This window comes from Gekko japonicus, unplaced genomic scaffold (genome assembly GCF_001447785.1).
Source record: "Gekko japonicus isolate JY-2015 unplaced genomic scaffold, Gekko_japonicus_V1.1 scaffold723, whole genome shotgun sequence".
Taxonomy (NCBI): domain Eukaryota; kingdom Metazoa; phylum Chordata; class Lepidosauria; order Squamata; family Gekkonidae; genus Gekko; species Gekko japonicus.
The window spans coordinates 141,297-164,556 of record NW_015165850.1 but is presented as its reverse complement, the minus strand read 5'-3'; the positions used below and the strand labels follow the sequence as shown (position 1 = coordinate 164,556).

The 23,260-nt window shown below is 43.2% G+C and overlaps 1 protein-coding gene across 1 annotated transcript in view; it reads left to right on the top strand.

Moving 5' to 3' along the window:
- The first annotated feature begins 817 nt into the window (after window positions 1–817).
- The window catches only part of GLTSCR1L (GLTSCR1 like), a 40,808-nt gene continuing 18,365 nt past the window's right edge, over window positions 818–23,260 (top strand). The window contains exons 1-4 of the mRNA XM_015411105.1: window positions 818–853; window positions 12,470–12,518; window positions 17,152–17,200; window positions 17,833–17,901. Coding sequence (XP_015266591.1) covers window positions 12,475–12,518; window positions 17,152–17,200; window positions 17,833–17,901 — 162 coding nt within the window. The 5' untranslated portion in view covers window positions 818–853; window positions 12,470–12,474. The remainder of the gene's footprint in view (window positions 854–12,469; window positions 12,519–17,151; window positions 17,201–17,832; window positions 17,902–23,260) is intronic.

Genomic DNA, 23,260 nt, shown 5'->3' with positions numbered 1-23,260 from the left:
AAAGACTGACAGGTAGATATTAAATCTAGATTATTTTAAATTGCTTGACAAATTGATTTTTTAAACATAAAAGGCAAAATATAATTTACTGTGTTACAATTTTCTAATTTATATTATTATAGCCTATGATTCATACTTTGATAATATCATATAATGCCAGCAGTAACAGCAGCAATAAGGTCAGGAGCAAAGATAGTTAACACAGATAGATGTGTGTAGACAGGACTGAATAAAAGTTTACTTTATATAGGCCTAAACTTCTCAACTCCTCCTGTTTAGGGGTGGGAGTGAGCAAGTGAGGAGAAAGAAGAGTTAAAAATTAAAACAGTGCTTCACCCATTCTTCTAAAACCATGCAACTCCGTGGGGGGACGGGACACTTTGTAGGTCATAACACTCTTGTCAGCGAAAGCCCTACTAGTTATTTCAAGATAGAAAAGGAAGAGTTTGGGAAGGAACGGGGGGGGGGTGGGGTGGGGTGGGGGGAAGCGTCACTAGTTTATACCGCTGAAGTACAGAACTCAGCCACGACGATTCTATTATATTGTAAAGAAAACCTTTATAAAGCGCGAAGACAGGCAACCTAAGTTAAAGTTCGGCAGTCGTGTTCATAATAATGTATGTGAATGTGGTAGCTGCTTCTTTTCTGCTCGCCGTCTGCGCCTATCTCCTCTCCTTGTGGCTGGGTACTCCGGCACTGTGTGCTGGTTGTACTCGCTCTCTCTTCCTTTCTCTCTCTCCCTCTCTCTCCCTCCCCCCTCCCTTTCTCGCTCTCTCGCTCTCTCCCTTACACTGCCAGCCCCTGATGTGATGGCGAAGAAACCCCGTTGACAAGGCACTGCTTTTTCATGACGGTGAGTTTCCCTTTGAGTGTATTATAATTTTGTGATAAAAATTTCAAGGAAAAAAAAACACACAACCTCCTTCCTCCCTTCCTTCGGGGAGGGAAAAGAGAGGGGGGAAATCTATCTCCAGACAGACAGAAAAGAAAGAGGAGCAAATTAACAACCAGGAGTTGCCAAAACCAGGATATTAGGTTTCAGCCCAGAGAGCTATTGGCTCTGGGGCTATGTATATAAATATATATCTAGAGAGAGAGAGAGGGGGGGGGGGGGGGAGGGAGGAAGACGATGAAGAAGAGGGCGATTTTGCGCGGGTGGTGCTTGGTGGGCAGATGTTAATTCACATGGAAATGAAATATTTATTTCTTTTGCTGCGAGAGGTTGTGGTGGCGGCGGCTACCGAGGGCACTTCCAAAAATGTGTTTCTTAAAGGGGGAGAGACAGACAAGGAGGGAGAGAGAGAGAGAGAGAGAGAGAGAAAGAGGGGAGGACAGATAAGGTTTCAGGTCTGGGCTGATAGCTGCGAGAGAGGGGGAGAGGTTTGGGGTGTTTTTTTCCCCCTCTCGTGCTGATGCCATGCAAATTCAGGAGAGAGGAGGGAAAAAAAACCCCTCTTTTAATGACTCATTGATTGAGCCGGTTTAAAATTAGTTGTTGTGTTTTTTTTTTGGACGCCCCCTTGGTGGCCATCAAGAGAGGGGAGAGAAAGAGGAGTGTGTCTCTCTGTGAGTGTGGTGTGTGTGTGTATGTGTGTGAGGAAGAGGGGGATCGAGAGTGTGTGTGTGTGTGAGGGAGAAAGAAAAATAATCTTTTCAAATCTCCTCCCTCTTTTTCCCCCCCTCGTTTCTTTGCTTTTCTCTAAAGCTCTCTGGTCTGTGAAGCACTTTTTCTTCCTCCTCCTCAGGAAAATGGAGACACTTCGTCTTCTCTCTCCTGGGCGTGAGGCTGCCAAGGATTTTTCTTTTCTTTTCCATCCCTGGTTGGATTTGCCTTCGTCTACTACCTCTACCGTCTTGTAATAATTTTCACTGTATTCCCAGCATGGGCTGTACCTTTTGTCTTGGATTTTTTTGCCCCGTTATTTTTATTTGTATGGGCTTTTTCTGTGCTATTTATTCGGGTTTTTTCTTTGTTTGCAGTTTATTCCGATCTCTTGTCTATGCGTCATTGTTACAAGGAATGGAAATGGTGATTGTTTCGGTATATGTAATTCTAGGTAGGATTTAAGGTGAACAGAAAACCGATTTCGAAGAAAATATTCCGCTGTAATTTATATTTTAAAACTGCAAGAATAATAAATACTTTACATCTATAACCGCTGTTTCGTTTTTGCCGTTTGATCAGTGAATCTGTACCTGCGATCGGATTAGCCTTCCATCCTAGTAATTTTTGTTAATTGATTTTCATTTATGGTTACACTAAACTGGTGGGGGCGGGACGAGGAAAAATAAAGAATTCATTCAAAATCTGTAGAAGGTTGGATCATTTTGAGGTGGGTCGTTGATTTTGTTTATTTTTGTATCGAGACTGAAATTTGTGGAGGGGAGTAAATGGGTAACGTCCGCTGTAAAGATTTTTTAAACTAGACATTCGGACACTGTACATTCGTGAAATATCTCACCTGAGCAAAAAAGCAAATGGAAGACGAGGCCTTTTTTTTTTTTTTTTGGTGACTGTTTCTCCCGTCTCTTAAACTCTAAATTGCATGGTTTTGAACAACTTCAGGGGTGTTTGTGTCTTTCCGAAAAACCAGCCAAGAAAGCGGCTTCTCTCTCTCAACCCCCCACCCCCCCCACCTTTTTTTTTCCCCAATCCGTGTCCGCGTTAACATTGCGAGGGCTTGCTCTGATGTGTGGCTGTGTTGAAAGGACGTGGACGGAGCAGGAGAGAAGAAGATGGCGCTGTCTGGCTGCCTGCCAGGATTTGTTGCGCAGTTTCTGTGATCGCTCTCCTCCCCTACAGGCGCCATTTTGAGCGTCTACTAGTCGTTTTTGCACCCGCTGGGGCGTCGCCCTCTGCTTTTTGGGGGTCTGTTTTGTTACTTCAAAACAGGAAACCTTTAAAAAATGCTTTCCCGTACATATGAAAACCAGATGCTTTCAAAATATGTTCCCGGCCAGACCCTTATTATTTGAAGGACAAATTTCAATGCATATAAGAGATGTCGTTTATAGCCAGTTTCTGCATTGACTTATTGTTTGTAAGCACAGTATCTTGTCAAATGTAATCGGTGGACTTTTCTTTTAAAAGAAAAATAATTTAGTCGTTATTACCTTGTGCAGTTTCCTTGGGATAACTGCGTCAAGGAAAATGAAGGCTGAGGAGCTGTAATCTCACTTTCCCAATCAGATTGGCTTCATGGGGGGGGGGACTTTGAAACTGCAAGTAATAAACCACACACAGTGAAATAAACCCATATTATACCTGGAGAACCTCGAGGTGACTGCTGAGATGTGTGTGATTTGTAAGGTTCGGATTTAAAAATGGAGGTGTATGGCTCTGAGTCTAATGGCCTTTCAGATTCAATTAGTTTCTGTAGATGAACTTTTTTTATCGGATACCACTAAAGTCCTAATGCTGAAAATCTGATAAAGAATGCATTGATGAATACAATAGTATTTTAGTTAAAAACCTATAATAATAACAATAAGAGGTATTTGCAAACAAATAGTCACTTTTGCATTCTATCACCTTCAATGGTGCCATTGAAGAGCTAAACCTTGGGTTTTGAAAACTCAGCCCAGCCAAACATCTGATTGACAGTTACGCTTTTCTGTAAGAACACACTTTGTGGGTGTTTAAACATTGCTTTGGTGTAGTAAAAGTTTAAAAGGAAAAATTCAAGTCTTCTCAAAACTTAGACCTTCCTTCCATGTTGTAGTGTCTTAAAATTAAAAATTGACGTACGAATATTCAAGTTGTATTTTGGTGACATATTTTCCTAATATTTATCTAATCATGCATAAAAAAGGCACATGCTTATAAATGACATGGACATTGTTTTCTTCTTCATAAAGAACAACTAACTAAAATAAAGTGAATTTATGGCAGAATGTGACAGTGCCTCAAGCCAGTATTCACCTATACTTATCCATGGGCTTTTTGGAGATTGAGCACCCACTGCTATAACTAGGCAACAGTTTAGAAAGAGCTTCCCTAGCATATCATCACAGTATTTTTCTTAATGGTTGTGGTGAAAATTATTGGCATTTGAGTTTCCATAACCTAAGATGGCTGTTTCAGACAAAGAGTTTTAGAGAAGTCCAGGTGGGTAGTGGTGTGCATGCACACGAAAGCTCGTACCTTGAATAAAACTTTGTAGATCTTAAAGGTGCCACTGGACTCAAAACAGTTTCAGACAAAGAACACTATAATTTATTTAATAGTATCTGCTTTTCTTCACAGTGTAGTGTTAAGCCAAACTAAATGTAAACAGTTACTGCAGAGTATGGTAAATTAAATAAAATTGATGAATGGAATTACAAATGGAATAGTAGTAGAAAATTTATTAGATATGAGTTTCTCCTCAGTGCAAGACAACATTTGAACTGGATATAAGAGAAGCCAAAATAATGTTCTCTGTATAGAAAGGATATTTCTGAAGCTGAAGTATTTTGATAGGTAAATTCTATCATGTAACTCAAGTTCCACGCAGCCTCCACAGTTTTAAATGTGTCCATGATTATTGTCAAGTCAAGGGTGTCTTCCCCATGGGTTATTTGACCTGAGTGCAGTGCTTTTGCGGAGTGGGGGGTTTCCTGTTCCCTACAGCATTGTGGTCCTTTTGTGCACCTCCAGGGCTTTCACTGGCTTTTCTCCAACCTTTATCAAAACTTTGCTCTGAAGTTTTGGAAAAGAGCACAGAAAAACCTGGAAGGTTGCTGTGTGGGTGGGAAAATTTAGATTTTCTGGCCCACATGGCAGCTGTTTTCCCTGACCCTGTCACAGTAGCAGCAATTTTGTCCTGCTGCATGCTTTAAAATTTTTTTTAAAAAACAATTGGCACTAGATACCACACAGCTAAATTCTCAGTTTTTAATTTTTTTAAAGATAGCCTCTTCCCTTGTAGAGATATAAGGAAAAGGTCAAGGGAGGGTGCTGTATGTGCGTAAAGTGCTGTCAAGTTGCTTCCGACTTATGGCAACCCTATGAATTAGTGTCCTCCAGACCGTCCTATTTTTAACAGCCTTGCCCAGGTCTTGCAGATTGAGGGCTGTGACTTGCTAGATGTCGTGCTCTTATCCTGCTGCCTTCAAATTACCTAGCATTATTGTCTTTTCTAGTGACGTCATCTCAAAATATGACCAAAGCATGATAGCTTCAGTTTAGTTGTTTTAGCTTTTAGAGAGAGTTCAGGCTTACCTCAGCTCTTATTTGGAAACCCCTGTGAAGAGTGAAGGAGCTAGAGACTTGCTTTTTTATATGAAAGCTGGAAATTCATAGAAACTGCTGCAACAATATATTGTTATAATTATATTCTAGAGCTAATTTTAAACAATCAAAAGCCCTAGTGGTCCACGGGAGGGTAGGTGGCCACTTCCAAGGGATTGAGGCAGAGAAACTGGCGAAACCTGTCACATGGAAGCTGTGTTGCTGCTGCAGCTGTACCAACAATGGGAAAACCACAAAATCCTGTTTCTGTGTGGAAGATATTGAGGTCTTGAACATATAAATCCAGGGTTATATCTGCGATGCATGCTACCCATAGTATTCAGGCGCTGGGACTGTGATTTTGTGCAAGAACCTTCAGAATGACAGAGACATCCTGAAATCCAAAGTCAGATAATACTTCATCTATGAGGAATGCGGACTTCTCAACTACATAAGAGAAGCGGGTCTTCTAAGAAGTATGCAAAGGTGGTAAAGGGGCCTTGGGCATGAGAACGGCAGATTAATTGTTAGGGATAGAGACTAAGTTGACATAGCAAAAACGTTATGAAGATCCTTTTATAATTATTTTAAAAAATATGAGGTAAGCACATAAAACCGTGTTTTGCCAGACTTGGGGTGCCATACTCTGCCATATTCAATAGAATGTTCTTTGCAGACTCAGCTGTACAGTACATTCAAGTCATACAATACATATGTGACTAATTCCATATTTCCATTTTTTATTTCAGTCTTCTGTTTGTTTTACTGCAGTTAAAATAACTATTTAAAGGAAGCAGAAGAGATATTTTGAAGTGAGGACCTACAGCTTTGTTAGAAATATGCATAATGGGAAAATCCTATTAATGTCATATAAATTACAAATGTTGGGTTGGATCCATGTAGCTTTTCCATTGGTAAAAAGTGAAGGGCAGTCCCCTTTGACTACCAAAAAGGCTGGACTGGGGATCATGGGATTTGGATGGACAAAAGCTATGTGGGATAGGGGCTGTAGGAAGGAGGGGAATTGGGTGAGACTGAGTGAAAAGCTGGCTGAATCCAACCCACACATTCAGACAGACATGCTGATTTCAGATTTAGTCAAATCTCAGCATCTGTGTTTTGGCTCTTGAAAAGGTTTATGGAGATCTTGTTCTACCTCTATATGTCTTCCCCTCCAGTAAGTTAGAAAAGTAGATGATAATTCAAAACAGATAATTATTATGGAACAGTATTATTTCAGAAATCATAGGATTACTTTGAAATGTGCTCTATTGGTGTATCTGTCAGTCACTGGGCATTTAAATTGATATAATCTCTGAACTGAGTAGAGCTGCAGTGATCAGGCATTACCTCTTTAACAGTAAAGCCTGGCAGTGGATTCCTAAGTGGAGCTGTATGCATATCCTATAAGGATTTAAACACTGGGCTTAGACTTGGTACCCTGTCCCTCTGCAGTTAGCATGAATGAAGAAATATCAAGATATAGAATGGGAGGCCTGTGTTCCCGTGTATTTGGTTATCTTGAAGACTTGTATATAAAATAGAAAATTACTTCATATTAGTGATAACTTTTTTGAAAACAATTGTTAAAGAGGCAGTTGCTTCTGCCCTACTCTGGTTATCTGCCTACCCATTACCATATGTGGATTGGGCAGTTGTTGAGTAAGCAGCAACGTTGGCCGTGGGATCGCTGGCGCGTCCTTGCGAAAACAATTGTTAAAGAGGCAGTTGCTTCTGCCCTACTCTGGTTATCTGCCTACCCATTACCATATGTGGATTGGGCAGTTGTTGAGTAATGTGCCAGGGAAACTATATAAGCATTAAGGTAGCTTCTTTTAGCATTAAGCTAGGGCGGGGGGGGGATGAGGGGGGTCTGGGAGAAGGAGCAGACCTTGTTCATTGCTGTTTCTGGAAGATGTGGAAGGCTAAAGAAAGAGCAGTACTGAGATATTGTATTCTGGCTGCTTGCTCATAGCTTTACAGGGCTCATGCTCTTCAGTGGTAGAGAAAAGTGAGTGCTGTAGTGACCATTCAGGTGATTGCCTGTAGGGAGTTGTTAATCTAAGTATGTAGGCATGGCAAACCACAAGGATGATTTAAACAGAGCTTTTAGTAGATACAGCCCCCAATCCTTCTTCGCATGGATGAGTAGATGGATTCATTAAAGCATAACAGAGCCCTGTTTCCCCCCTTCTTTTCAGTTTACACATATTGGCATTTCATAAAAGGGCAAGCATTGACTGGTCTGTACATGATTCACATATCCTCATTCTTCCTTTCCCCCTACCTGGTCAAGGAATGCAATCTCCAAGTTTACATTCCTGGACTGAACAGAAATAAGAGATGTGAAGCATATACAAATTTCCCATTTCTTTTAATGGCCATGTGAACTCATTCTTTGTGTGTCCACATACATGTACTGAGGGGAAGGAGGAGGGAAAATAGGGTTCTAATGTGTCTTGTGGGGTTATCTTATGTTTACACTGGGGGTGGGGAGAGTTGAAATTGTTTTTACAATCTTTATTAATCTTCAAAACACCCAAGTAAGTAGGTAGATGACTTGTCCAAGGTCACCTGGTAAGTCCAAGTCTAATATTTTCTCCATTGGCTTTTAATGTAAGCTTGCCAGTGGAATATAAATGATATCAGTACTACTTTTAGAGTAAAAGATGACTTCTTTATTTGAAACGGCGGTAAAAACCACTGTAATGGGTGTAATATCAAAAAAGAATTTTGTTAAATGGTGTCTATTACATAAACATATGGCACTTTATGTGGAACTATGACCTGTGAAAAGGGAGTGAGAGAAGACAATCAAAACAAGAAAGTGAAATGTGTAGAAAAACTTCCACAGGGTTTAGAAACAGCAGGATGGAATTGGATATTGCTGGGGGTGAGGTGCGGTGGAGGGAGTGACAAGTGGTCAGCAGAAAACTAAGCCATAGAAATTGGGTAAAGTGGGTTTGATTAGGCAGTAGGGGCAACAAGAGGTAGGCCAGGAGTATAGTTGCCAACATACCTGGAAAAAAGTATCTGGCCCCTTTATAATAGATACTTTATGTGCGAAAACGGGCAGCTGAAGTTTTTCATGCCATGGAGGTAACTAGTATCAACAGGTAGATACCATCCCATTAAGCCTATATTAAAGTGACAGGACACTTTTTCTCCAAGCAGTTGGCAACACTAACCAAGAGACAACAAGACTTGGGAGACAAAGAGTTCAGAAAGAAGGAGCTAAAGAATAAACTTCCTGTGACAAACTGCTCACAGGACTGGGTTTGCCACTTTTTTCTGGCAAGGTTTCGGTGTCTCTTAAAGTTGCATGACAATGGCCCTATTCATACGAGCCCATTTGGGCTGGGAGCGGGACGGAAAGGGGGCGGAGCAAACCGGCGCGATCCCACCTCAACATTTGGGGAGCGTGCCGGATCCGTCCCGGATCCGTCCCTTCCAGGGTTGCTCCGCACCAAAAAAGAACCACCTCCCGAGGTGGTTCTATCAAGATATAGAATGGGAGGCCTGTGTTCCCGTGTATTTGGTTATCTTGAAGACTTGTATATAAAATAGAAAATTACTTCATATTAGTGATAACTTTTTTGAAAACAATTGTTAAAGAGGCAGTTGCTTCTGCCCTACTCTGGTTATCTGCCTACCCATTACCATATGTGGATTGGGCAGTTGTTGAGTAAGCAGCAACGTTGGCCGTGGGATCGCTGGCGCGTCCTTGCGCCGGCGCATCCCTGGCTCCTGGCCGAACTGCGCATGTGTGAGCATGCGCAGTTCGCCAGGCTCCCCTTCCCACCGTCGCATTCTCCCCGGCATCTGATCGTGCCGGGGAGCGTTGCGACGCGGCTCGGGGGATCTGTGAGATCCCGCCGCGCCGTCCCAACTTTGCTGCGGCTCACATTAGCCACAGTACAAGCTGTCTTATTCCCTGCCGTGTGGCAGGGACCAATCAAGAACAAACAAGCAGGTGAAGTGTAATGGGAAAAGCGTTTTTTGCTTATTTTCTTTATATCAGGCTACAGGGCACAAAAGAAGAGTTAGTAACTCTCTTTTATAAGATACACTATTGAACCAGATCGATTTGAGTCCAATAGCACCTTCGAGACTAACAATATTTTTGGGGTATGAACTTCTGGCTGCGGTTACACGAGCGGCCTGCGCTGATATCATTGTGGTACCTTTGCAGATTTAAAGAGCACAATCAGACATCAACATTTGCCTTCTGTGCCCCAGTTGTCACCTCCCTGTTCTGCCCCGCATTGGAAGTGGAGTCATCAGGCACCGGAGAAAGTCTGGTGTTTACGGATATCAGTGCTTTCACCCCCCCCCCCATTTCCGGATGTCTGAACTCCCCTGGGCAAACTCAGCTCGGTTGGGAAGTCTGATCGTTTTGTTCCGTTTTTGGCTCCTTTGGGGTTTTTTTGTCAGTCAGTGATGTATGCATAACCACATCTTCATACACACCAGCAAGCTTTCAGCTGTCCTCTGAGATGGGGGGGGGGCAGGCTGAGAAGCCTCCTTTGTCTGTTTTCATGCTGGTTCCTCTGCCTACAGCTTTGCAGCACACAGGGTGGGGAAGGGGTTAATTGAAAAGATGAGTTTTTTTCAAAGAGGGAGGCAGCCTCCTCCAGCTGTCAAAACAGAGCAGTGCTTTGAATAAGCAGTTATGCACATATGCAAAAGACATTAAAAAAAAGAAGCCAACCGACCACCCACTCCATGGTTGCCCCACAGCAATAATCTGAATGGTCAACCACGGGGCGAGCGTGCAGTGAGGCTGCTTCAGGGTGTGTTGTCTAGTTAACCCTTCCATTGATGATTTAAGCTGCTGCAAATAGAGGTGCTGGCAGATTGCACCAAGCCTCCAGTGTGGCTGCAGCCTTTGAAAGTCAAAGCTCCCTTAGTCAGATACGAGTTGTAATGGAGATCTCTGAGCCCTCTGAGTCAGAAAGTGGGAGGGTGTTGCAATGAAGGAACTCAGGATACAGAGGTACAATGTGCATAGTAATACTATGCATGTTTTACATCTGCACATCTTGAGTTCCTTCTTTGCAACACCCTCCTACCTTCTGACTGCAATATAAAGACTCAGAGATCCCCATTCCAACTTGTATCTGATGTACAGGGTATTATCTAGGTCTAAACTTGGAAAGCCCTAGGAGGGAGAAAGGCCCAAGAATCAATAAGAAGATGATTAGAACCAACCAGGAAAATCTGCTGTTGTGGGAAGAATTTAAGGCAAACCGTGGCCCTGACCAAGTTTGGATCTCTGCAGTGAGGCTGTGTATGTGAGGCCTAAGCGACCCATTTGGTCTGCAGTGGAACCAGATGGGCTTTGCCTTTCTCTGTATGTCAGTGGCAGAAGCTCTGCCCTTTAATACATCTCAATTGGTGACCAATATAGGCATCAAGAGGAGGGGCTCTGACAGAGGCCTCACCTCCATCCGTCAGGACTGCATCCATAGAAGGGATGCTGTAAATTACTGTGGTAATGTGTACATCGGGGATCCCCATTTTTTTGAGCCTGTGGGCACCTTTGCAATTCTGATATAGTGTGATAAGGCAAAGCCACAAAATGGCCACAGCAGGAGGTGGAGCCAGCCATAAAATGGCTGCCACAACTTTCCTTCAGTCACACAGCCTCGTGCTGTGGAGGCAGTTACTGCCAAAGCAGTGGTTTTGGTTTTTGTTTTAAAAATCTGCATAGCCAATCAAATCTCCAGTGGTCAATCAGAAGCCTTGCTGGGCAGAAGCCCCACCTGGCCCCACCCACTTTATAAAATCACTTGGCCGGCACCAGGAAAGATGTCAGTGGATACCATGATGTTCATGGACACCCTGTTGGAGACACCCACTGGTCTACATAATATAATGGTAGTTCAGATAGCTATTTGTTGGGTGTCATTGTTCAAATGCTCTTTCATTTTATATGCCTACCAGACTACCATTTGACCAGATCAAACACACATTCTGTCTAATTTCTTGTTGTCTCTTTCATCCTGGGCTGTGCCAGGGGTGACCTAGAGGAGGGGTCTCAAACAGGTGGCTTGTTGGCTGCTGCAGATTTGACCAGTGATCCCCAACATGACATCTGTGGACACCATGGTACCCATCACTGTTGTTTCCTAATGCCTGCTTGCTTCCTCTCCAAACCTCTTTCCTGAAACAAAGAACCAGTCTTGGCTTTCCTTCACTTCACTGGACTGGATGTCTGAACTGAGTTCATCACTCAGACCTTTGTCTCAATAAATGAAGGTGTCACCCCCTTTGTTCTGCTCTGGTGTATCTGTGGCTGGGGAATGTGCAAGTGCAGTGCTGGTGATTCAAGTGTCTGCATTTGTATATCTCACAAAACCAGTTAATACATCAACTCTGGTACTTGGGTTTAGAGTCTGGTTTGATGGATCCCTGCTAACCAGTGTTAGCAGAGTTGTCTGGATGGTTTTGTTTTGCGTTAGAACTGAGCTTAGATTTAGTGAATCATGTTATATTTTCAATAATAACAGTTGTTTAAAGCATTAGAATAACAGGGCTAGTGCAGCATGGTTGTAAAAACCATGAGTTATGAAAAGGTATACATTACTAAAATTTGTCTTAGCCATGAATCTCCTGGATGTCCTGGGAGGAATCACTATCTCTTAGTCACACATCTGTTATGTACAAAATAATACTGGCCTGTTTGACAGGTTCTAATGTATGTAAATTTGTATGAGAACAAAAGACTAACAGAGCAGTCTTACAAGTGGTTTCCTGGCAGTATTTGGAGTAGGATTCTAAGTATACCTGCTTAAGATAGCTCTTTAATATAAGTACAAAATAATATAAGTACAAAACATTGTTAAGATTTATGACTAGCTAAATTACTTATAGTCTGATCCAAGTAGAATGTTTATTTGGAAGTTTCAGTGGGTTGAAATATATTTGGAATTAAAGTTTTCAGTCTGAAGTGGTTGTAAAAACCCATATTATATAATGTGTTGGATCCAGCCAGCCTTTTCACTGAGTCTTGCCTGATTCCCCTCCCTACTACAGCCTCAGTCCCACATGAGCCCCACCATAGTCTTTTTTGGTGACCAAAGAGGACCCCTCCTTCCTTTTTCACCAGCAGAAAAGCTGTTAGTATCCAACCCAGTAAAACATTCCATAGAATTATTTGTTATGAAAAAATAGTCTCTCTCTTAATTTTGTTGTTCTGGAAAGAATTATGAAATCAATTTGTGTTACAATATGAGTGCTTTGCTTTTTCCTTAGTTGTCATGGATGATGATGATGATGAGTCCTGTCTCTTTGATCTTATTGGGTAAGTTTGTTATTAGACATTATTGCAGAGGAGTAACGGAAAATTGCAGAAATAATGTTTGTCAAATAAACAGTTGACTTGTTTAAAAACTATAGCTTTGAAAACTTACTTTGGTGTAAGTCTTGTTATGCTCAGCAGAACTTATTTTTGAGTAAACATGCTTAAGATCACACTGCTTTTTTACTATCTATGTTGTGTTGCATCTCTAGTGTAAAAGATTACTTTTCCAATGATTTGTGGATTTATTAATATTTTTAAACATCCTTTTCACTCTATCACACAAAATATTTACAAGATTGTAGTAAATAATAATAAATATTGTCTTAAAAGAAATACAAAAATAGCAGGTCAAAATTAAGTAGCCCCCCTGATGAATATGAACATTTTTACATGACAGAGGAAGGCAGTCATAGTGGTAGTTGGCAGGCTTCCCTGGAGAGGCATTCCATAAAATAGGGTCAACTATTGAAACGTTGCCACTATACAACACAGCAAAGTCATGTAGGGTTTTGTTTACTAGTATCGTGGTTGACTGCTGATACACTTTACATTTATAAAGCACTGTGCTTAAGGTGTAATTAAGGGGGTTGATGTCCCTGGAGATCCCTTCCAATGTTATGATTCTAAATTATGGCCTCGGTCACATGGGAGGATTTGCCTCGCAAAATGGATGGGTTGAGGGCGCATCAAACGGGCACGATCATACCACAACATCTGGGAAGCATCACGCACCCGTCCCCGATCTGTCCCTTCGGCCCGAAAACGCGCATTGAAAAGGTACCGACAACAGAGCACTACCTTCCGGATGACGCGTGGCAACTTCAGGCATCTGATCAGGGAAGCGCTGGTAGCCCGTCGCAGCCAGCGCCGTTCCCCGTCCGTTTTGCTGCGCTATGTCTGATTGCCTGTCGAAGGCCGGAGCATGGAGCCATGGGGGCACGTCGGATCGTGCTACCACGGTTCTTTTTACTCCGGCTCTAATTTGCCTCCCTTCAGCGGCGCAGTATCCCACTCGTGTGACCGGGACCTATGTTAAGCAAACCTTGGTATGCATTCTTTCTTAAAAACAAAAGGAGTGGTTTGTAATGGCCTGACCACATCATCTATAGCATTGCTTTGCGAAAATTTCAGCGACTAGCAAAGCTAACCAGAAAATTGCCAGTAACCCCTTGGTGGACCATGGTCTACTTTCTCACCATCCTTGCCCTAGCAGATCTCTCTTTGAAATTAGAAGAGTGGCAAATAGTAGATTTGTTTGCCTACCATGGTTATTTCATTTATAACCTGCCCTTCTTCCCAATAGGGACTTGAAACAGCTTACATTGTTAAGAACATAAGAACATAAGAGAAGCCAATGTTGGATCAGGCCAATGGCCCATCTAGTCCAATACTCTGTCACACAGTGGCCAAAAATACCAGGTGCCATCAGGAGGTCCAGCAGTGGGGCCAGGACACTAGAAGCCCTCCCACTGTTGCCCCCTCCCCCAGCACCAAGGGACAATGGGCGGCACCATTAGGGGACTGGTGTTATGTCATTTCCAGGGAAAATCTCTCTAGGAAGCACTGGAAACTCTGTGGTGAAACCATAATATTTGTAGCAATTCCTAGAGAGACATGATGTGATATAACATTGAGTCATGATGTGACGTAACACTGTTGTGCCAGTGGTGATTTTTTTTTCTTTGTTTGTCTTCCACTAGCTAACTGGGAGGTGACAGGCAGTGGAGGTTGTTAGCTGACAACCCTATTCTCCTCTTCTCCGTTTTATCTTCACAACAGTCCTGTGAGGTTAGTTAGGCTGAGAGTGTGTGACTGGCCCAAGGTCACCCAGAATGCTTCCATAGCAGAGTTGGGATTTGAACTTGGATCTCTCAGATCCTACTCTAACAATCTGGCCACTACACCAAACTGGCTTGCTTTGTGGAGTTTTCCCTGCCAAAAGCCATATGTGCTTTCATGGTAGCAGTCAAGCAGGAGGCCATAGTTGAGGAGGGGGCCCACAGACAGGATAGCATCTGTAGGCATGACCATGGCATTGATGGCAGCTACAGTCAGACAAGGCCTGCTGTATCCTGAGCCAGGAAGTGCTGGCCAAGGTAATAGAACCAGAGAGGGTGCTTCCCTGAGACATGGATGTCTCAGGAAGATTTTGGGAGGACTCCTTATGGTGACATGAAGATAAGGACATGCTAAGAGTGAGGGGAAAAGGACATTAGAGATGCAGCAAAATGACTTTCTTCCTCTTCTGGTGGTGTAACAAGCCACAGGGTAAGAATGGATGGAGGTGGGGTGTAGTGAACACACACTGGCTAGAAGAGGAGCATGCACCATTATACAGATTGATATTTGCAACAGACGGAACAAGATATGATGGACTAAATCATTTGAATGTCTGGTGTGCGATCTACTGAATGATACATAAAAATAAGCCTGAGAAAAGGTGGTGGTTGGTATAGTGTCTGACAGCATCTATCAAAGAATTATTGATGGCTCTATAAATTAGGAAAAGCAGTGACATTGAATAATCACTGTTGGGTAGTGGATAGAACCTTGAATTAGCACTAGAGAGACCCAAGTTCACTTCCTCATTCAGACAGGAAGCTCATTGGTTGACTTCGGGTCAGTCACTGTTTCCCAGCCTAACCTACGTTGCAGGATTATTATGAGGACAGCATGGGGGTGGAAGGAGGTACCCTGCTTTAAACTCCTTGGAGAAAGGGTAGGATAAAAATAGGCAAATTGATTGATAGGTCAATGCTACTCTGTGCAGCAGTTCCTAGGAAAAGGAGTACTTGGTGGACCCTCACCCACATGAAAGGCTGTGGAGTTCTCAAACTAGTTTCCTTCCCTTGTGTCTCAGCTTTTCAGTGATATTCCTCCTGTCCATGTTGGCAAAGGAGTTCCATATGATTAGGTAGATAAAAACATATACTTGCTGACATGTGGAATAATGTAAATGTTGTTCTTACAATTTATCAAATATGTATGTTTTGAGGAATGTGCACACATTTCAGAAAAAATATACAGCTTCTATGGAGCTGATGAAATGGCAAAACTGAAAAAGAAACAAAGAAGCTGCATTGCAAGCACTAAGTATCCAACATGTCCTTGGTGGAGGAGACTGTGTGATGTTGCATTAACAAGAGCAGCAGGCAGTATGGAGAGTTGCAGTTTTTGGCCTTCTTATCTTTGTAATTGTTTTCTAATCTTTATTGATTTCTATTTTAGCATTAGTATCCATTGCAAAGAAAGTAATATAAATGAAAGTAATATAAAGGATTTATAATATAAATGATTTATATTTTATATTTCTCAGGACTGAAATGCTATTAGGTAACAATAGGAAAACCTACTATGTCAAAGTTAACAGAGGCCCTGGTCACACGGGAGGTTTTGGGCCAGAAGAGGGACAGATCGGGGGCGCAGCAAACGGGCACGAGCACACCGCAACATCTGGGAATTGGCGTGCACCCGTGTCCGATCCGTCCCTTCCGGCCTAAAACCCGCTGCAAAAAACCCCAAACCCCAAGTAAAAGGTAGCACCAACCTGGAACGGCGCCGCAAATGCGGCCGTAAGATCGCTGGCGCGCCCGTCTGCAGGAGCAATCGAGGTTCCCGGCCAAACTGTGCACGCGCACACATGTGCAGTTCGGCTGCCTCGCTCTCCCTGCAGTGGCTCCCCCCCCGGCATCTGATCGTGCCGGGGAGCAACTGCACGGCGGCTCAGGGGATCTATCTGATCCTGCCGCTGCATGTCTCTTTTGGTGCGGCTTTAAAAAGCCACACTTCGGCCGTTCTTTTCCCCCCCGTGTGGCAGGGGCCAGAGACACACATGGTGTATTTGTAGTTGCTCTGTAACCACCAATGAAAATACAACATATCTTTTAAAAACTGTAGGTGATCTCTGTAAAGCTCTGTGAACCTTTTGAACTCCCCCTCCCTCTGATCCTTGAGCAGTATATTGTGAATGTGAAGTGCCCACCAAGAATGGAAGGCATATATGAGTCCATAAAACAATTATCCACCTGTCTTGTTCCTTATGGGCAGCCTGTGCATATGGGCAGACCCACTGAAGCGATGCTTGGTTGCCTGTTGCCTTTTAGCCCCTTGTGGTCACACTAGTCAATAATTTACAGGCATTAAACTGCTGTATACATTTTCATAGATGGTAAATATACTTAGGTTGAAATCAACCTAAAACTACAAATTGTCTGAAGATGAACATTTATTAGTACTTCATGTTATAGGCATGGTTATAGTCTTTACTGAAATGCAATCCTAGACTGTGAATAACTTGTGGACCTTATAAATATGTGCATAGTCTAATGGTAATATTTAAATATTCAGACCACTTTGGCATGACTGAAAACAAAGCAGGAGGGAAAATGTACATTGTGAGGGCCAGGGAAGGTGATAAATAGTAAAAACTGCATCATGAAAAATAGTGATTCTTCCATTGACCATTGGAAACCTGCAGAAAGCTCCTTTTGGTTTCTCATAAGTCTGGGGTGGTGTAATTCAAAATGACTGTTCCAGTTTATGCTAACTGATTAACAATTTTAATTTTAATAAATACAAGGTCTTTGGAATACAAAGTTTATATGATGTTTTTGTGGTTGTTGTTTTTTTAAAGAGATGCCCAGGCACTGAATTATTTTCTACATGGAGCAGGCAGTAAACCTGTAAGTCACATTCTGCTAAATCTAACTATCTAATAGCCATGCCCCCCGCCATCCACCTAATAGGACTTCCCATGGATAGGGTCTAGGTTTCTGCAAACCCAGAGGGAACCCCAAGTGTACAGGAAATCCCATTTTTTAAAAAGGAAAAACAATAGTGTTAAAAAACAACAACCCAGATTGTGCATACGCAGACCTGCTGGGGGAAAAACATTTGGGTGGCTTTTGGGGTTGTTGGAACAACCCAAAATGGTGCCTAATGTAACACGGCCACAATCAGAAGGGGAGAGATGAACTAGGGCTGTAGAGGGGGAAGACACACTGAAGGGGGTTGTGGTGGGAAGAGCCAGTATGGGGGAAGGAAGAAAGAGTAGTGAGGAAGGAATCTGAGCCAGCAGGGCAGGAGGGAGGAACAGCAGAGATGAAGGCAGTGGAGGGGGAAGAGGGGCAAGTTATGGACATGGGAAAAGCAGGAGTCAGCAAACTGGGTCTGGGAAGCAGTTTGAGGAGGAGGCATGTTGGAGGAGGGATGGCGTTTCCACTCCCCTATGACTCCTCATAGATGCCCCTCTTGTAATTTTACTAATTGCGCTAGTGTTAACTTAATCTTGTTTTTCTTGCTTGTGTTCTTACAGAATAGCGAAGACTTGACGAATGCAGGATATTCTGCAGCCAACTCAAATTCCATTTTCGCCAATACCAGTGTAAGTAGGCAGGAGAAACTGTAGTTTTATTTCAGGTGTGTCTAATTGCAATGGTTTGTTTATGCTGTACAAAATGGAGTGGATATGGTATTTGGTTATCGTATATTGTGCAGTTTTAGTCTATACCATATATATTACTGAGTTTTAAGTGCTAACTTCAAGTGGGTTATCTTTCTTAAAAACTTTGGGCACAATCCATCTTACAGGACCAAACTATAAGCAACTGTGGTTTGTATCCATTCTGTGGCCGCTGATGCTATTTTATAAGCAACTGGGGTTCTTTAAAAATCACAGTGAGGCCCCAATCTGTATTGGGTTTGTGGCCATCCCAGGAGTTCTTGTACTCACTCCCCATACCTTTCCAGGTGCAGAAACAGCCCAGTTTCTACACTTGAAATGGCATGGGGGAGGGGAATTGCAAATGTTTTTACAATGGTGTTGGTGACCACGGGATGTCACTTGTAGTTTGGACCACTTGTCTAGAGGACAAGTTGTGGAGATCTCCAGATGCACAAGTTCAAGCCCCAGCGTGGTTCAAAAATACATCATAATCACACCACACCAGGCTGCAGGATAACAATGAGAAGTCCTCTGCAGTCTTTATATACCAGACCAGCAGAATATTCAGTCTTGTGAGTTGTGACTGGCACAGATACTTTGCTTGCCATCAGACTGTGGGGCCTCTGGTTAGTTCAAACATGTACTGGCAAGAGGGCATGGCAAAGGAGTATCCTCAAAGTGTCTGCTAGGTAGCATTTACTTAGCAGATCAGGTTTGGGAAACAGGGAAGAGGAGGTGGTCTAGAGTGGTGTGCTCAGAATTTCTGAATCTGCTTGGTCAAGTGTGGATGGAGCATCCTGTTTTACTTGACTCCTTTCTTCTCTGTCCCTGTTTCCTAGCCCTGTCTTGACAAATATAGGCATCTGGTAGGAGCTTTGGTGACTATTTGTCCTTAGAGTGCTCCATCCTGAGTGAACTATTCTAGGATTAGGGCCAGCATACAGGTTACACTCAGTGTGACCTTAAACAAAAGGGCTGGATTGAGCCCTCTTGCACGATAAAGACCTCCTGTTGAATGGAAGAGTCAGTAACAGCACAATGAACATTTTAGACTACTAAGATGCTGTGTTTGAATTAAGATAGTGTGATATGGCTGACTTTTTTACAGAGAATGTTAGCAGTTCATCATCGTGGCTTCTGTGGGGCTGCATGTGCACTGGCCAGCTGTGGAAAAGATTTCCAAGGCTTTCTAGGAGAGCAGGAGAGCCCTGCTGGTGCTTTCCCACACAAATTATTACATGACCAGGAGGAGGGACACTACTCCCCTCAGTTCTCTTTTTGCTGCCACAAACAGAGGATCCCCATTGCTGTTTTTTCCTCACCTCATTCTTGAGGCTGAGAAGACTTGTTTCTGTCAAATTTTTTGTCATCAATAGTCATTCTAGTGAGGAATAAATTGTATTCAAATAAGAAATGTTTCTGGATTTCCAGTTTGTCGTTATGGCTCAGAAGGGGCCTGCTCAGGACTATGCTGACTGTGGTTTTAAAATGGTGCTGATAAATGCCCATTCTCTGTGCCTCATCTGCCTGGAGGATCACACAACGGAGCTGCTGCTCTATCTGTTACCAGTTTACCCTGATTTAATAGAGCTGGATTGATAAGAGCCCTTTTTCAAAGGCTTTGGCTGCAAGCCAGCCTGAATAAAGGCTCCTTCCCCCTCCCTGACGAGGTGTGGTCTGACAGGGCCTAGGATTCAAGGGCTCTTTTCAAAGTCTTTGGCTGTGCCAGCTTGAATGAAGGCACATTCCCCCTCCTTGGCTGGGTCAGAGTTTCGGATTTAGAATGGTTCTTTTCTAGGGCTTTGGCTACAGTCTGCTTGACTGAAGGAATCCGTTCTGCTCCCTGGCTGCTCTCAGTTCTAGTCAGAAGCCTGGAGGTGTGCCCTGTCCTTTTTTGCTCTTTTCCTGACAAGGGACCCTTCTGTCAAGTAGGAATGCCCTTCTAAGCCAGTTTGGTGTAGTGGTTAGGAGCATGGACTCTAATCTGGGAGAACCGTGTTTGATTCTTCACTCTTCCACATGCAGCTGCTGGTGTGACCTTCGGTCAGTTACAAGATCTTTCAGAGCTTTTCTCTCAGGAGCAGTTCTTGAAAGAGTGTCTGTTGTGGGGAGGGGAAGGGAGATTGTAAACTGCTTTGAGACTCCTTCTAATCCTTTGGCAATGTAATCTGTTTTTATGTTTTTCCCCCCTGGCTGGTTTGCGGCACAGGTTGCACTGCAAGCTGCACAAGATTAATTTATGGCGCTTGCTATCCATCCTTTCTTTGGCTACATCAGACCTGCTTCACTGCTTTCATTATTATAGTACAGATTCGCTTATTCTCACTCCTGCTGACAACTTTAGTGATCACCTCCTTTCCTGCATTGTAGCAATAGTCTCAGATTTTTTGGAGTCTCAAATGCCATTCCGTCACCACCATATCTTGCACTTCTAAGCGAAATACAATCTCTACTAAGGTTGTAACAGGGTTTGGACCCTGCTTCTTGTGCTGTTGATTATGTTTGGGTCCCTGTTGGGATTTAAACTCTCTACACTTTCCTCTTCCTTATTGCATGTCTAAAGATGTTGCAAACAGAGGTATAACCCCTCAGTTATTTTGTACACATCCCTGGTGCTTCATTAATAACTTTTAAATAACTTTTTGTTTTTGTATGCAGCACTTCCAACTGTGGAATGAGGACATTATGGGTTCTAACCTATGCCCCCTCTGTTCATGAAGTTTCCCAAGGTTAGGGAGTTTGACACCCTGGTCAAGATTCCCGATTAGGGAATGTTTCTCTGTCTTCATGTCATACAACACTATCTTTACACTTGTTTCTGATGCCAAAATCTGTGTACTCCTCCTTGAATGTGACTTTTGTTGGGTTTTGGTCTGCTAGGGATTCAACAGTACTTTGTTTTGGTCTTTCAGGCTCCAGGAAGGAGTGGTCAGCATCCTCACACAACCCCTCCTTGTGGGTTGGTAGAGACTATCACACTCTGTCTTGAGTGCATGGCTGTTCAGTGCCACTTTATGTATCATGGCTGTACAACAGAGTACATTTTTTCTTTGCCAAGTTCCCACATGTATTTTAGTTGGAACATTTGGAGAGAGAGCAACCTGTTCTTTTATAAGGCAGCTCTGAATGAATGTGGGTATGGGATGCTAAACAACTGTTGGGAGGGTGGTCCTCCATGGTCTCTTCCTTTGAGAGCTTCAGACCCACCTCCTTCACTCAATGAATTTTCTAATCTCCCAGTGTGGAACTGTGCAGAAGCGACAACGATGAAAACAGGGTTGCACTTACCTGTCAGTGTTGTTAACCAAGTGGTCTTCTGTGCAGGCACACATCCCTCCCTACTGCCTCACTGTGAACCCTCTGGAACTTTCGTTTCTTGGAGTCTCCGTGGTGGCATGAGAGAACTCAGGGACTAGCTTCCCCTCCTCTTGGTCATGTGATCGATTTGGCAGGAAAGTACAAGAGACAGGAGGGACATTCCTAATCTACTAGAAAGCATTGCCTTTTCTGCAGCTTTCCTGAGCATACATAGTCCCAATTTGTGCCTGCACAGAAGACCTCTCAGTGAACAACAGTTACAGTTAAGTGCAACCCTGTTTTACTGACATTCCTCATTCCAGTATTTCCTGTTTTTCATTCTAAACTAGAAATACAAGGAAAGGGAGAGAGTGGCCAAGAATTTGCGGTTGCTGTAAATGTGTTCCCTTTTACTTTGTTGAATTATTGATGTATGTTTATAGAAAAACAGTGAATGCTCCTCCAATTGATTGTAGAATAAAAATTCAAAAATATTAAGGTAAAGTAAAGATTGTATTGCAATAATCAGTACAATCATAAACAGAGATATCAGTTTATATAATTCTCAGCATGGTTCCATTGGTGGATACTTAAAAATCAAGAAATTGGAGCTATTAACAGACAAGGCAGATCTTCATACAAACCTGAGAAAAGCTCCAGTTTTGCAGAGAAATCTAAAAAAACAAAAAATACATTGGGAGTGTTAACTCCCCAATAATAAAAGCACAGTGCCTGCACTTTTTAGAAATCAGTACCTTCTGAGATCACAGTGGCTATTGTGGTGGTTGTTAGGAACTTACAGCAGTATTGCCAGCCTTCAAACCTTGGTTTCTGTCAGCAGAAGCCAGGGGAGTGGACCCTTTCCAGGGCTGTTTTGGCCTCCCAGTTCACCCCTACTCTCCTCCCTCCTAACCCCGAAGAGAGGACTCTATAGGCCAGGCCCAGCAGCAGCTACCAGGCAGCTTGCTACCATGCAATTTGTCCAGCTCATCCCAGTTTGATGGTGGCTATTGGATGCCGTAATGCCACAAAACTTTCCTGTTCCCACTTGCAGCCTCTGCACAACGTGCATAAGTTGTCCAGGCACAGCAGTAGCCATGATACAACTCAACTGAGTGACATGCTTTTTGTTGTTCAGTCGCACAGTCGAGTCCGACTCTTCGCGACCCCATGGACCAGATCCCGCCAGGCCTTCCTGTCTTCCGCCGTCCTCTGAAGTTTGCTCAATTTCATGTTCATTGCATCTATGCCACTGTCTAACCATCTCATCCTTTGCCGTCCCCGTCTTCTTTGACCTTCAATCTTTCCTAGCATCAAGGTCTTCTCCAGGGAGTGCTCCCTTCTCATTTGGTGGTCAAAGTATTTGAGCTTCAGTTTCATTATCTGGCCTTCCAGGGAACAGTCAGGGTTGATTTCTTTTAGGATTGACTGATTTGATCTTCTTGCAGTCCAAGGGACTCTCAAGAGTCTTCTCCAGCACCATAGTTCAAAAGAATCTATTCTTCGGCGCTCGGCCTTCCTTATAGTCCAACTCTCGCAGCCATACATGACTACTGGGAATACCATTGCTTTGACCATGCGGACTTTTGTTGGCAGGGTGATGTCTCTACTTTTTATCATGCTACCTCACAACTTTTGAAACTTGGGCAGACTTTTTCCAGGGAGAGGCTGCCAAGGGAAAGGGAGAAGCGAAAGCTGAGAGGCAGTGTGGTGTAGTGGTTAGAGTGTTTGGGAGACCCAGAGTCAACCTGCCCCCCCCCCATCTGCCATGGAAGCTTGCTGGGTATACCTGGGGCCAGTTTCTCTCTGTCAGCCTAATTTACCTCAAAGGATTATTATGAGAATAAAATGGAGCAGAGAAGAATGGTGAAAGCTGCTTTGGGTTCCCATATGCTAGGGTAGGGTATAAATGAAGTAAATAAATAGTAATAAATAAAGCTGAAGATGTGGGAGGGGGGCTGATAAAAGAGAGATTGGTTGGTGAGTGTGAAGGAGAGAAGGA